Source organism: Colius striatus, chromosome 14, assembly GCF_028858725.1.
Source record: "Colius striatus isolate bColStr4 chromosome 14, bColStr4.1.hap1, whole genome shotgun sequence".
Classification (NCBI taxonomy): domain Eukaryota; kingdom Metazoa; phylum Chordata; class Aves; order Coliiformes; family Coliidae; genus Colius; species Colius striatus.
Genome location: NC_084772.1, coordinates 13,209,617 through 13,223,631, shown reverse-complemented (window position 1 = coordinate 13,223,631; position 14,015 = coordinate 13,209,617). Strand labels below are relative to the sequence as shown.

At 50.2% G+C, this 14,015-nt stretch overlaps 1 protein-coding gene across 2 annotated transcripts in view; it reads left to right on the top strand.

Moving 5' to 3' along the window:
* The first annotated feature begins 1,043 nt into the window (after nt 1–1,043).
* Nucleotides 1,044–14,015, top strand: part of WTIP (WT1 interacting protein) — an 81,754-nt gene continuing 68,782 nt past the window's right edge. For both annotated transcript variants that reach the window (XR_009819746.1, XM_062007710.1), the window contains exon 1: nt 1,044–2,830. Coding sequence is in view for 1 of the 2 variants with exons in the window: in XM_062007710.1 (XP_061863694.1) it covers nt 1,372–2,830 (1,459 nt within the window). In the remaining variant the exon portion in view is untranslated. The remainder of the gene's footprint in view (nt 2,831–14,015) is intronic.

Here is a 14,015-nt window from a genome sequence, read left to right as displayed (position 1 = left end):
TTCTGACAGCCCTTTTTGTGTGTACGCAGATGGAAATGCAGGCAGTGCTAGGTCTTGTTTATTACCGGCTCAGTCTCTTGCAAAGTTACACAGACAGCATCATGCTTTTATAAACTCGTGTCAATTCATAGATTGCTTTAGGCCACAATATGTTTATCATATGTCTTAGTACTGCTTTTTTTTCTTTCCCCTCAAGACTAAATAAATAGCTGCAAATAATTATCAGCTGCTGTGCTGAAGCGCGGACTCCCTCCAGCAGTCACCTGGCCAGTCCTGGGGATTTCGCACAGGTGCGAGGCATGTGCCGCAGCGGGGCTGATCCCGCTGCCCTCGGTCCCTGCAGACCTCCCCCTTCCCCGCCATCCCCATCCCGGTGATTTCCTTTGGCGCTGCCCAACCGAAGCCCCGGCAGGAGGGCGGGCACAGCCGCCCCCTTACCGCGGCGGGACGGGGCTGCGGGTCCCACCGGAAAGTTGTAGTCGGGAGGAGAGCGGCGGAGACCCCCGGCAGGCGGGGAGGCTCTCCCCGGCAGACCCTACGGGGTACGGGTCCTCTGGGCGCGCCCCGCCGAGCCCCTCACAGCCCGCGGCTTCCCGCCCAGGCGTGCTGACAGCCCCGCGCCTCCCGGGCCGCGGCGAGCGGCGGCACCGCCCGCCAGCTCCGGACAGGGCTCGGAAGGGAAGCTGCCGACCCCGCCGCCGAGCAGCGCCGCGGCCGCCCTCTCCCTGACTGACTCGGTGAAAATCATTGTTTGGCTCCAGCATTAACTACATTCCAGCGGGACGCAGCGCCCAGTCTCCTTCCTCGCATTCCTGCCCCACACAAAGGAGTCCCTGCCTCGCCGCGCCCCGCGCTCCGCTCGCTGCGCCGCAAAGCCCCTCCGGGTCGGCCGCCGCCTTCGCCCCCCGCTCGGGGGTGCGGGCCGGGCCGCGGCCCCGCGGCGGGGCGGCCGGCCGGGGGCGGCGGGGGCAGGGAGCCGCCGAGCGCAAATTCCTCCGCGCAGCGCGCCATTGACTGGACCGAGCAACTTATTTAAGGCTGGAAAGTGACACAGGGGCTCCTCGTCTCTGCTCGCCGCGCTCCGCCGGGAGTCCGACCGCACGGAGCCCAGCGCCGCGCCGCAGAGATGCCGCTGAGGTGACTGCCGCCCTGACTGGTCGCCGCCGAGGAGTCGTCCGACGAAGGAGCCGTGTCCCGCCGCTGCCCCGCCAGGACTGCGGGAAGGGGCTTTCTTTTGGGGCGGGACTTTTTGGGATTTATTTTGTTGCTGTTTTTGTGTATTTTTTCCCCCCCTTTCTCTGTGCCTGGCTGGGCTTTCGCACAGAGTTTGCCGTCCCTCCCCCGACCCGCGCCGGCGGGCTCCGGCCGAGCATGGAGAAGTACGAGGAGGACATAGCACTGAAGGCCACTAAGTTTATGGAGGATCTGTCCCTCTACGATCCCTGCCCCGAGGGTCTGTACGGCCGGGGCGGCCGGCGGGACCTGGCGCTGCACGCCGACCTGGAGGAGACCAAGCGGGTCATCGCCGCCCACATGACGGCAGAGCAGCGGGGCCGGAAGATGAACGGTACCGCCGCGCCGCCGCCGCCCGCCGAAGCCTTCCCCGCCGCCGCCCCCTGCGGCAAAGCCGTCCCGCTCCGCGCCGCCAACGGCCGCGCCGCCGCTGAGCCCCCGCCGCCGGCCGCGGGCCCGCCGTGCTGCGAGGAGGGGCTGTGCACCCGCTCCGAGGTGGCGCTGCCCTGCTACAGCGGCTTCGCCGACAAGGGCAAGCGTTACTCGGCCGAGGGCTACCGCTACGCCGCGGGCAGCGCCTACGAGGGCGGCTTCGTGGCCAAGGGCGGCGGGCGGGCGCCCGGCGGCCCGGACGGCAAATACGGCGCCGCCAGCCCGCGGGCCAGCCTGGCCGCCTCTTCGCCGGGCCCCGTCGGCGAGCACAGCAAGTTCTCCAGCCCGCGCTCCAGCCTGGGCGGCGCGGCCGCGCTGCCCTACGAGAAGTTCTCCAGTCCCCGTTCCAGCCTGGTGGTGCCCGGCCAGGAGAAGTTCGGCAGCCCCCGTGCCAGCCTGGTGCAGTACGACGGCGCCGCCCTCAGCCCCCGTTCCAGCTACGCCAGCACGGCCAGCGACACCAGCAAGCACTCCAGCCCCCGCGCCAGCCTCACCGGCTACGACGGCGGCGGCAGCAGCAAGCCCAGCAGCAACCGCACTAGCGGCATCAGCATGGGCTACGACCAGCGCCACGCCAGTCCCCGCTCCAGCACCGCCAGCCAGTACTCCTGCACCACCAGCCCCCGCTCTAGCTACTCGGACTCCAGGTACGGCCCGCCGGGCAGCGCCGAGTCGGAGGGGGCGGGCGGCTCCGGGCTCGCCCTGGCCAGCCCCCGCTCCAGCCTCTGCGGCCCCGAGGGCCGCGGCGCGGCGGGCGCCGCCGTGGTCAGCCCCCGCTCCAGCATCTCCAGCCAGAGCTCGCGGAGTTCCCGCGGCTCGATGAGCGCCTACCCCGAGCTGCAGTTGCCTTCGCCCCGCTCCTCCCTGCTGGGGCCCGGCCTGCAGGACGACGGCGCCGTGCCCGAGCCGGGGGACGTCTACCACAAGATCCATGCCCAGTCCCCGCCGCGGCACGACCAGCAGCACCCGGCCGCCGCCCCCGAGGCGGCCGCCCCCTTCGCCTACAGCCCGACCAAAGGCTCCGCTTCGGCTCCCAAATTCAAGCTCCCCTACCAGGTGACGCCGTGCCGTGAGAGTGGCCCCAGCCAGGCGGAGAGGCGGCTGGAGGCGCTGACGCTGGAGCTGGAGAAGGAGCTGGAGATGCACATGAAGAAGGAGTATTTTGGTGAGTGGGCCGCCGGGTCGGGGGGAGGGCGGCCGCGGGGCCAGGGCGCGCGAGTGGGGCCTGCACGAAGCCCGAGAGGGTTTGGCTGCGGTTAAGGTGATCGAGGGATGCCCAGGGCTGCTCTGGACCAGGTACCTGCTGGAGTCCCGTATCACCACAAAGGCTGTTTGTCTGTCTGGTGTCACTATAGATCATCCCTATTGTTTGATCTGTCTCCTGGCTATTCTTCATGCGGTTTGCCAGGATGTGTGGTGCTTCCCCTTCCTCCCAGGGATGGGATACTTTGTGCTGGCAGTGCTTGCAGTGACTTCCATCTGCTTGCCTTGCTCTGGGGCTGCTGAAGCTTCATCTCTCCAGCATCCCTGAGACTGTGATGTTTGCGATTGTAATCTCGGGCTATCTGTGCTAACTTTTATAAACAACAAGTGTGGCTGGCAAAGCAATTTTAAGTGCCTTGTTCAATAAAACCTTTGTGCTGGTTCAGAGGGCCTGTGGCAGCCCAGCATTGTTTCTGCCCCACGAGGCCTCACAGGATCTGCTCACCACGCAAGGCTGTTGGGCGCCAATGTCCTCCCTGGTACAGGAGAGGAGTTCAGGGGAGTGGAGAGTTTGCTGTCTTTGCTGAATCTGAATCAGCCTGTTGATCATCTGCTGAAATGTTGTTGCTTCTTCGTGAAACAGCAGTAATCTCTTGAAATGAGTGAATATGTTTTGTACTTGCGCTTGTTAGGATTATGCTCCTCTGTCTCTCTTACATTGGTGGAAAAGGCCAAATGCCTTTGAAAGATGATCCTGGAGCGTGCACATGCTGCGCTGTTTCTCCTGTGCTGGGGGCTGCCCAGCCTGGTCAGCCCCTGGGAGCAGTTTGTCCCTTGCTTGCATGAGAGGTGAGGGCTCTAGAGTAGGGCCATAAGAGTTCCCAGCAGAGGAGGGAGAAAGAAGTTTAGGAAGATGAGGGGCTGTTGATGAGCCATTCCTTCTCCATGGCCTTGGTGGGGATGGATGCCTCTGTACCTTTGTGTGCTGCTGGGGCATGGGGTAGAGGCTGCCTGGCACTGTGTGGTTTCTGATGCAAGCATTGCTGAGCATGAGATGTGCTTTACTTTGGTCACTGATTTAGACACGAGGATTCAGACTGCTTTTGGCTCAGTGTTAATGCACTTTGTGTGTCTGGGAGAAGTTGTAGGGCTCCTCTTCAGTGTCTGTGAGATGCTTGTAGCAAGACAGACCTGTGGTAGCTAAGTGAGCAGTATCCTCTTGTACTCCTCCTAGGAAGACTTCTCTGTGAACTGCAGTGGCAGTTTCTAGAAGCTCTTGTCCCCAGACACATGATGCTGAATGTAGTGCTTACTGCCTCCTCCTTCCTGTGTGGGGCTGATCATCCACTGCATCTTTTGTAGGATCTCACACCTGGCATGGCCCTGCTTACCAGCTAATGGTTCACTTCTGAGTATGTGCAGAAGATGGATGAGTGGGCTCATTAACGTGCTAACTGCAGGAAATGTTACTTTCATTTTTTTCTGGTATACTGTGAGAAGTATATTTGGAGTAGAAAAGAAGGTATAGCTGTCTTCAGCCTCTGAGAAGGGTTTCCAGTGGCCAGGGAAGCTGGATGTGTGATCAGAGTTTCCAGCAGCCTTGGGGAAGAATGTGTTGTGAGTGGGATTTTTTTTGTAAGATTTTGCATGTTGCAAGTGTCGCTACTTGCAGGTATTTTCCGTAGCAACGTGTTGCAGCATGCCCTGAACCTTGGCAATCCATCTATGGAGCAGGGAAGCTCCTGCCTTTGTGCCTATGGGGCATACCTACCAGCTGCTCTGTAGGTATTTGTTGCAGCAGCACAAAGAAATGCTGCAGTGACTTGCACCCTGGAAGCAGATGAAACCCAGACGAATGGGGTGCTCTTAAAGAGCAAACTGATTTCTCCAAGTTGTTGGCATTTTGATAAATCCTGGGGTTTTGGTAAATCCTGCATTTCTGGTTCTGCTCACTCATGGAGGTTAATGGTGAGCTTTGACTGAGCAAGCATATGGTTGGTCGGCTGAGACGGCTACAGGCTTGAGGGGTCAGAGACCAGGAGATGGAGAGACAAGAGACAAGGTTGGGATGAAGTTCTGCTGTTTAGTTCAGCTTCCCTAAGAGAGTTTTAAACAATGTTAATAAAAGGAAGCAAGAAGAAATGCATTTGTTGGTGTAGCAACTCACACATTACAGCCGAAATATTAGCTCGTGCATTCACTCCCTTCATGCTGGTGTCCTGCACACTCTGAAAGCAGTTGTGGAGTGTTCTCTTATGCCTGTGGAGAACTGGAGTGTTGAGCCAGTAGCTTAACAAAGGTAGGGGGAACAGAGGGTGGTTTAATGTTCTTAATTACATGAGCTCAATTACCTAGTAAATAAATACTCATCTGAGGACACTGGTAATTTCAGTGTGTTCTCTGCCCTCCCAATAAAAACCTAAAAAATTGAGCACAGTGGAGGGATGACATGTGCAGAGTCTGAGCATTGGAGAGGCTCAGGGTGAGCCAAGCAGTGCAACTGGCACGTTTAGGGGACTGACAGCTGTGTCTGGCCATGCAAATGACTTTGAGTAGCACTGCTGGGAGCCTTGCTGTACTGCCGCACCTTCTGCATCATTCCCTTTCTTCAGCAGGCTTCAGCGCATCTGTAGAGAGAAGGAAAACACCCTTTCTCAGTTGATTTATTGTGCCTGAAGGTGACAGTGCTGCAAGAGGAGCACACTGCATCTGCCCTACCCTCAGTTGCACTGCTGAGAGGTAGCACTCTGTTACTTACCGATGCTCCCACCAGCATGTTGCAGCCACATGGGCTCATTGATCTCACAGAAGACAAAGTCTGCAGAGAAGAAGGGTTGTTTAAGGCTGGATTGGTGAGCTGCTCCAGTTCCTCCATGTTGTCAGTGAGGTGGCTGGAGCTGACTGAAGGGAGAGGGTGCAGACAGAAAGCTCTGGGAGGCTGAGACTGTTCCTTTGGCAGCAGTCTGCAGTTGGATTGGTTAAAGCTGTGAGACTTCATTCCCTTGTAGCTGCTTCCTATGCAACTCCTGCCCAAACTTCTTCATCCTGAGCCCCCTCTCTTGTCTGTCTCCTGTCAAGGTACTGACAGTTTAATAAATGTGGTCAGTTTAGTGTGTAACTGTTCTCAGCTGAGCATTCTTAGGTGAGTGTTGAATTGTCAAAACTGTGTTTCAGGGATGTTTTAAATTGAATGTGTATCCTGAGGTGTCAACGGCATGTCAGTGGGTCTTGGAAAGTCATCAGCTCAGGTGCTGCTATTTACGTTGTAGAGTCCTTCAGTCTCATGTCTGGGTGTTGAGAAAGATTAAGGCAAAAATTGGATTTTGACATGCTTATCGAAGTCAAAGCAGTCCTTGTGGGATTGACTGCAGCCCTGCAGCTTGTCGTGTACCGGGCAGGGAAATGTCATCATGTTGAACAGTCCTGCTGATTTGGCTGTTGTTTTTGAACATGATCTCTCTGTATGTCCTGTGGCTCTGCTGGTGAGTTACCAGAAATGGAAGGAGTTGTCAGAGGGACGTAGGCAACAGCTTCATGGTCCTGGCAACCACTGCTGTGCTGCAGCCATCACCCTTCAAAGGCTATCCACTTGTCTTTGGTCAGGGTGGTGGGATCCAGTAAAAGAAGTGACTTAATTGTTTCACTGTCTTGAACCAAAGAGGAGATGCAAGAGACACTATGAGACTAGGGAGTGGAGAAGGGTATGTGTAATTTCTTCTGTGTTCAAAGTCTAGAGACACAAGCACATTTGCAGTCATACTGGTGTCCTTCAATGCCCCTGTGCAGTGCCTTTTGTGAAGGTGCTTTTCCTCATCTCTGCACATCCAGTGTCTTCCCCACCCTTTGTTGCCACCTCACCCCTGTATCTCTCCCATCTGATATGTAGAACACAGCAAGTTCATACCCCATATGGTGGTACTCAGTGAAAAACAGCCAGTCTGGTCACAGCTGTCACCTTTCTTGTCTTTCACATGCACCTTTGTCTGACCTTTCTCCATCCTGAGGGGAAACAGCCCCATTCTCAGTACCCTATAGGAGGTTTACTAAGCAAAGCAGGGTTGGTTGATGTCTCAGAATGAGACAAAAAGCCTGGATTCTGTTAACTATAGTCATCTGTCTAGCAAAAGCCTGTTCTTACACTGGAAAGCAGACTTGACTTTGAGAGCTACTGGATTTTTCCAGACTGCCAATGCAGTAGTACTAGCACATGATTTTTGGAGCAGCACTGAGAAATGCTGCTGATAACATCCTGTTGAAAAGCCTTTGGCCTTGTAAGTAGGTGAAGGGAAGAAATAGATCCCTAGATCCATTGGGGCCATTTCTACCCTTTATGTACAGAGTCATCCATGCAAATCCATTTCTTTGCATTGAGAAATCCTGCTGGCGTTGCAGGATTGGCTCTGGGGCCCTACAGTGTGAGTTCAGAGTTGTATGTTCATCTTTCTTTTGCATGTGCAGGTTGATGTGGCAGAAGGGTGTATATACAAGTGAAATTAAAATTAAGACAGCAGTGGTGTGTCCCTAGAAAATGCTTTGCTTAAAGATGAAATTTGAAAAGCTGAATGAGATTTGAGTTGGCAAGTTTGTGACCACAGCACTTGAGAATTCACTCAAGTGATGTTTTTCTGTATTAAAGTTTCCTGAAGCTTTCTTTGTGAAATATTAGATCTTTTCTATTTCTGTCAAAATAGAGGTAATGGCTGGTACATCATACTGGTTTGGAAATAAGCAGAGATTTATTGGCTGGGAATTACTTTGTATTTCTTGTTATCTGGCCACTCAGCTTTGATAAGCAGCTGGGATCCTCCCACTTTTGCAGTTGAGGCTGTCCTGTGAAAAAGGGTTTGTTTTCCACCAGATCTGAACCTTTAATGAGCAAACATCTAAATAAAAGTAAGCCTAGGTGGTGTGGTCTCCTGAAGTGTTCAAACAGATCATGTACTTCAGAGTTTGGTTTTGCTGATGTCGCAGTTACAGCTGCAAAATACATTGCTGAAAGCAATTTGAGAGAGGTCAGGCTTTTTTAGCTGAAGGGTAAGCAAGCCTGCTCTCAAAAATAGAGTCAGATGAGAGAGGTCTCTGTTCACTGGGGACGGTACAAGAAGAGCTGCAGTGGGAGATGCTTGATTAAGTGTGAATTAGCACTTTACTGTTGTCTCATCTACCTGGAGCCTGCTGGTCTGTCTCTGCTGCCACACAGACTGTGTGTGCATGGATAGTAAGTCAGTGGTGCCGCTGTCTGTGCAGGAAAAGAGAGGGGATAAGAGGGTCTGAATGAGTGGAGAAAATAATGGTAAATAGTGATAGGGAAAACCTGGAGCTGGAGGGTTGTCCAAAGGGAGGAAGGAGTGGGAAAGTGTAAAGGAAGAGAATGTACAAGGAGCTCAAGACAATGAAAGGGATAAAAAGTGTGATAACACAAGTCAACAGCTGGAAAAAAGTTGTTCGTTTTTTTTTTGTCTGTGGTGTGGGATGTCCTGTGAAGGATGTGACAGGGATCCTGGATGACTTCTTGCAGCCCCTGCAAGCTATGCACATGCTTGGAGTCTCCCTGGGGTTGAGAACTCATAAAACCACGTTGTATGTAAGAATAGGAGGGGAAAGATGTGGAATGTAAGTGTGTGTGTTTTATTATGTACTGGATAAATGTAATATGTACAATTAACCTTTAATGGAAATTTGTATGACTAACACAGAAGCATATGTTACAAGGATAAATGCTTTCTTACCTTCATTTGCACGAAACTTGACTGTGGAAAGGGGTACTATTTGTTGACAAATGATTTTTGCTGGCTGTTGTTTGTGCTTTTACTCTTGGGTTCTCTCTGTGTTGTTATAGAAGCACTGTGTGCAGAGAGGGATCGTGACTTCCAAAGAACCACAACATGTTTTAGGGCTACCACAGGTGAGGTTTCCGATATAGAGGTTTGGATGTGTAATACAGAGTTGGCATAGGTGCACACTGCTGCGGTGTAGTAACTCCTGATTTAATTGTTTCTCCTTCCTGCTACATTGTGGTTTGGGAAATGTACCTGTGCATGTATCCTTGTGAATGTTGTTCCTGGTTGCTTTGGAGCCCCAAGGTGATGCAGCCATGTGCCACCCAATGGGGAAGGGAAGGGATGAGCCATCCACTCTTTGGGGTCTGAAGCAAAGGGAATTGCTTACATGCAAAATTCATAAGGAAGGTTCTTTTCACCAGTTTGAAAGAGTCCCTATCCTTGTGGAAAGGATACTACTTTGCAAGGGTTGAATGGAGCTTGTGTTGCAGTTGGCTTTGGAGTGTGCTGGTGGTTGCAGAGCCATAGGACCCCCGTGTGAAATGCTGAGCAGTTTATTAGACCTGATTGGTTTTTGGGCTCTGTCACAAGCTACAAGACAGGTCTGTGCTGCACTCCTCAAATAAGAGACACTCAGATTCCCAGAAGGAACATCAAGCTTTTCAAAACACTCATTCTCCTGTGCCTGTCCCCTCAAGCCCCGATCAGGTATTCCCTCGTGTCAGGGATAACACAGGGATATCCTAAGCAAGATTCAAAGCAAATAATTGTTCTGGTTGAGTTTAACTTGTATTGGCTGCTGTTTACCTGCCCCTGACCCTTCATGAAGGTTTGGGTCTGCAAATGTCCTGTTTTGATGTTAAATCAAAGTGGATATTAACATGTGAATTGGGAGTAAATTGTTTAATGGGTTCAGTGGACAGTATTTTGCAGAGTAGAAACATGACCCGGTTGTGGAGGAGCAGGTAACTGCCAAAGTAGCTGTAGTTACATGATTGAAAGTGATGCTTCTCAGTGGAAAATTTCCTTGAAGTTACTAATTTTTTACATTGAAATTGTGTAAATGATACAACTTCACCTGCCCCCACCGATGGCTTGGTGACAGCAGCCAAGTTACCAGTCTAGGCTGAAGTCCTTAATATCTGTGGCTAATAAATCAGGATATAAATGTCTCTGTTACAGCCACGTGGGTGTTGCATGTTTAGAAAGCCTTCTTGAAATGATAATTTGCCAAATAGTAACATGATTATAAAAAAAAATCTGGCAAAGTAATTTTCAGATGTTTAAAAGGATTGTTCGTCAATGAAAAGAAAACAAAACAGCAGTGCTAAGCCAAACAGTTTTAGTGAAGCCAGGGGGGTTTTTTTTGCAGCAGTTTAGTAAACTCTGGGATTGTCCTCCTACCTGTGTCATGTGTCTCAAAGGGTATCACAGACAGTGCTTCACATATTGGCAGAGTTATGATCTGTTGGCACAGTTGCGGTGTTTGATTATTTTTTTTAAATGCCCATCCTGGACAAAAGGCCTCATCTCTGACAGGCCTGGGAATGCATGATAGAAAGCAAAACAGAAGCAATGCAGGAACGTGCAGGGTGTATGTAAGTTCTATTATGCCCTTAAAAAGGCTTGTTTTGGAGGGCTGTGTTCAACTACCTGAAAGGTTCAAGTTCTGACAGGACGGAGGTACCTGGGGCTGTGATGTGGCATTGCTTGGAGATGCTCCAGGGGTGTGACAGCTCCTGGGGCTGGCAGCAGGATTCAGTAGGTTTGTTTGGGAGCAGGATCAGCCTTCAGCTCTTAACAAAATGAGCAAATGTGCTAATGATCAACTAATAAAGGTCAGCTTTTGGCTGGATTCTTCTGCAATTTTTTTCACAGTGCCCATGTGGATGCTGTCTCTGGAAGTGGTTTTTGTCCCTTTTTTCTACATTAGAGCAGATACTTCTGTTGTGTGGTCTGTGTTACCTCTTTCTATTAACCTCACTGTGTTGTTTTAACTCCCTGTCAGCATAGCCTTCTTGGTTACTGTGCTGTGAGACAGAGGACAGCCAGGCAAGTAATCTATCTCTTCCAGTCAGAATATTTCACATTGTCTGAAACTTCATTCCTTGTTTTTGGAGCAGTTTTACTAAATCTCTAATGTCATTCTTATGTGTTCCAGCAAACTTTTAAGAAAAAGCATATGACTCATTGAGGGAAAAAAAACCCAGCACTCCAGAGCACAGTCATTTAAGGCTCAGCTGAGAACTACTGTGCATATAAAACACGTAAGAGCTTACACGGGGGACTCAGCTGGGGACAAGGATTTATTGCTAGTGACACCTATTTCCAAACTTGAGATGCTGGAAAAGTTCCTCTCAGCAGGTTTTCTGTGAAAGCCAGTAAGCAGTTGAGTGTAAACCTCTGTATTCCTGTGTTACTGGGGTTGTGGTGGTGCTGCTGAGAAGCTCAACTCTCATCTTGCCCAGTGTGGCTGAGAGCTCTTGACAACCTCCCTGCTGCTGAGAGGAGGGGGCAACAGTGGCGGCAGTGTGACTTTGAAGGAGGAGTATATTAGACTGATTTGGTTGGTGCTGCTCATTGGTCTTGGGCTCATTTAGGGTCTGCCAATGGGTGCTCCAGGCATGCTTTGAGTTTTAGGCAGCTGAGGCACCTAACAGAAAGTTGAGTTTCTCTAAGTGCCAGGGTTGAGAAGTCAAATGACTTCCAAGAGGGATGTGATAAGCTTGGAATAACAACACAAATATTTAAGGCTAGATTTGGGGGAGATGGTTAATTCTAAAGTCTTTAATTACAGGCAGCAGCACTGAATTACATCTAGCTTTCTGTGAGGATTAATGTGTATGTTTGTCAATATTGGGAGAAGTGCAGGGAAGGCAATGTGCAAACATAAATAATACTACTTATTGTCACGGAATAGCCAGGGAGTGGGTCAAACGGACGGTGAAGAGGCATTCCATAGGTTACAAAAGGTCACGTCCAGCTGTATGCTGCCGGGTTCTTTTAAAGAATTTGGCTGAACTAGGCTCACTTCAGTTCTGAATATATTCATGGTTTTTGTGAAAAGTTGATAGCTATTGTGGAAGAACTTCTGGGGATCCTCAGATGTTTTCCTGGCCATCCAAACGTTTATTTAATTGGTGAACTGTTTCACTTGCGACACCACAGAACTTCTGGCAAGTGAAAACAAGATGTTTTCTCCCTTTTAATGTGGCCACTTGAAAAAATTAGAACATTTCAAAATTGAAGAGAAATGAAAAGCCATTCTTAAATGCAGTTTGACAGTTGTGCACATTTAGATGCTCCAGCTTGCTTGGATCATATTTCTGTGGGCCGTGGAGACCATGTGGACTCTCCCAGGCATGGGAAATACCCTTTTGTTCTGGCAGTCATTGCATAAACCTTTCTCCAGTGCTGGAAGCTCTTCTCTAAGTATATGCAGGGAACTGGGATCCCATGGCTAAAGATCCTGGACTGGAAGTTGAGTGGTTCTGCTACCCTTTCTCCATGTCTTTCAATGTTGCTTCTGTGCTGGCAGTCCCAGCTGGTGGGGTTTCGGGGTGCATCAGGTAAGGCCAGTCCTGAACACTGGTCCCTGGTTTGGTCAGCATGACATGTTGTACAAGTTGAAACACAAGGTCAGGCACCTGTTTATAGATGTCCCAAATCTAAATGTGAGTAATTCCAGGTTCGCTTTTGTGCACGGGCTTTGCATGTGCAAAACCGCAGCATGCGTGCAGGGCATAATTGGTTAGAAACCTTTGTTAGAAAGGGGTTTCTAACAAGATGGGGACAAGTGTGATTGTTTCTTTATTGTAATAAATCAAGTGCTGACCTGACTGAATTGAGCAGCTGAGGTCTCCACTGCTGTGGCTGGACTCTGTTTTCCTGGCGTTGCGGATATGACTTTGTTTTAAGCAGCACTGGAGTTGGATCTTGCTTTTGTGTTCTTTGTTCCTGTTGTGAAATGTTCCAACTGAATTGATTTGTTTGGGTCAGATATTGGAAAATAATCACTGAGCAAATGATTCTGAGCAAGAGAATAGTGAATGAATTTTGACACTTAGCCCTGGTTTCCTCAGCTCAAAAAAGCATGCTAATCTGGCCCTGTGCTGCTGTCTGCTGCCTTGTCTGTTCTTGTCATTGACATAAACCACAGCAGAATTACATTCATGGTCTCAGTGGACTGTCTCACCTGTCACTCTTCTTTCCACCTCTCCATAACTAAGTTAGTTCAAAGAGAATGTTGGTTTCTGGGTTTGTTTTTTAAAAAAAAAGAAAAAGGTAGAAGCAGCAAAAGATACTGAAGCCCAAGATCAGCTGAGACAAAACAATTATTTATACCAGGCAGTGGAAAGAGATGTAAGTGGTAGAATGTTGGATGTCTTCATGTTTCTCTATGTTGTGACAGTTGCCATGTTGTTAACTTGAGCATCCCAGTTGTCAGGTGTAGGTGAGGGAAGTGGGTAATTCCTCAGGGGACAAGGCAGAAGTTTTGATGAATGGCTAATAACTGTTGCAGGCTTTTTTTTGCCAAGTAGTTATGTGAAAATTCTCTGAAATTGGTGAGTTGCCCATTTTTAATCAAAGCCACGTTTTCCAGATCTAAACACTCAATAGAAAACAGAGCTGCACAACAATCAAGTGTGTTAGAGTCCAGATTTTGAGCTGGTTTGAGAAATAAGCATGTAATTTTCTGAAGTGTAGGTCAGTAGCTGGTCATCTTAGAAAAGTGTGTTGTCTCAACCTGTTCCCTGGTTGAGCAGGGCTGAGCCTCTGCCTGGCCTGCACAGCTGCCTCTGCACCTCCAAGGACTATCCACCGTGGAGCTTTGTGCTTTGGCTGGAAAAATGATGAGCAGTTTGCCTGGGAACTTGGTATCTTCACAGATTGACACCAATTTCCTTCAAATTATGATGTGAATAATAAAGAGCAGGTGGAGTTCATAGTGTGAAAGAGGGGTATAATGCTCTGTTCCATCTTGCTGACCTCTTTCAGCTTGTACAAAGTCAACTTTCAGCATGAGTTCTCAATCTGCTTGCTCACAGGCGATGAGTTTATGGAAGATCTGTGTGAGTCCTAGGAAAGCTCTGGGACTGACTGTCTTGGGGCACCATGTGTCAGTGTGAAGAGACTACATCAAGAGACTAAACCTGACTTTTCATGCATGTGATTTTGGCAGGTGGGGTAGAGGTTGTGTCCAGAAGTAGAGATCTGCTTTTCCTCTCCTTGTCATCTTCTACCCAGAACAGAAGTCAATTGAAGGTATCAGGACTTAAACCTGGAGAGGATGTAGTGAGCAGAAGAACAGGTATGGACATGGGTGATGCACCTGACACCCGTTGCCTGTGATCTGCAGGTAGTTAT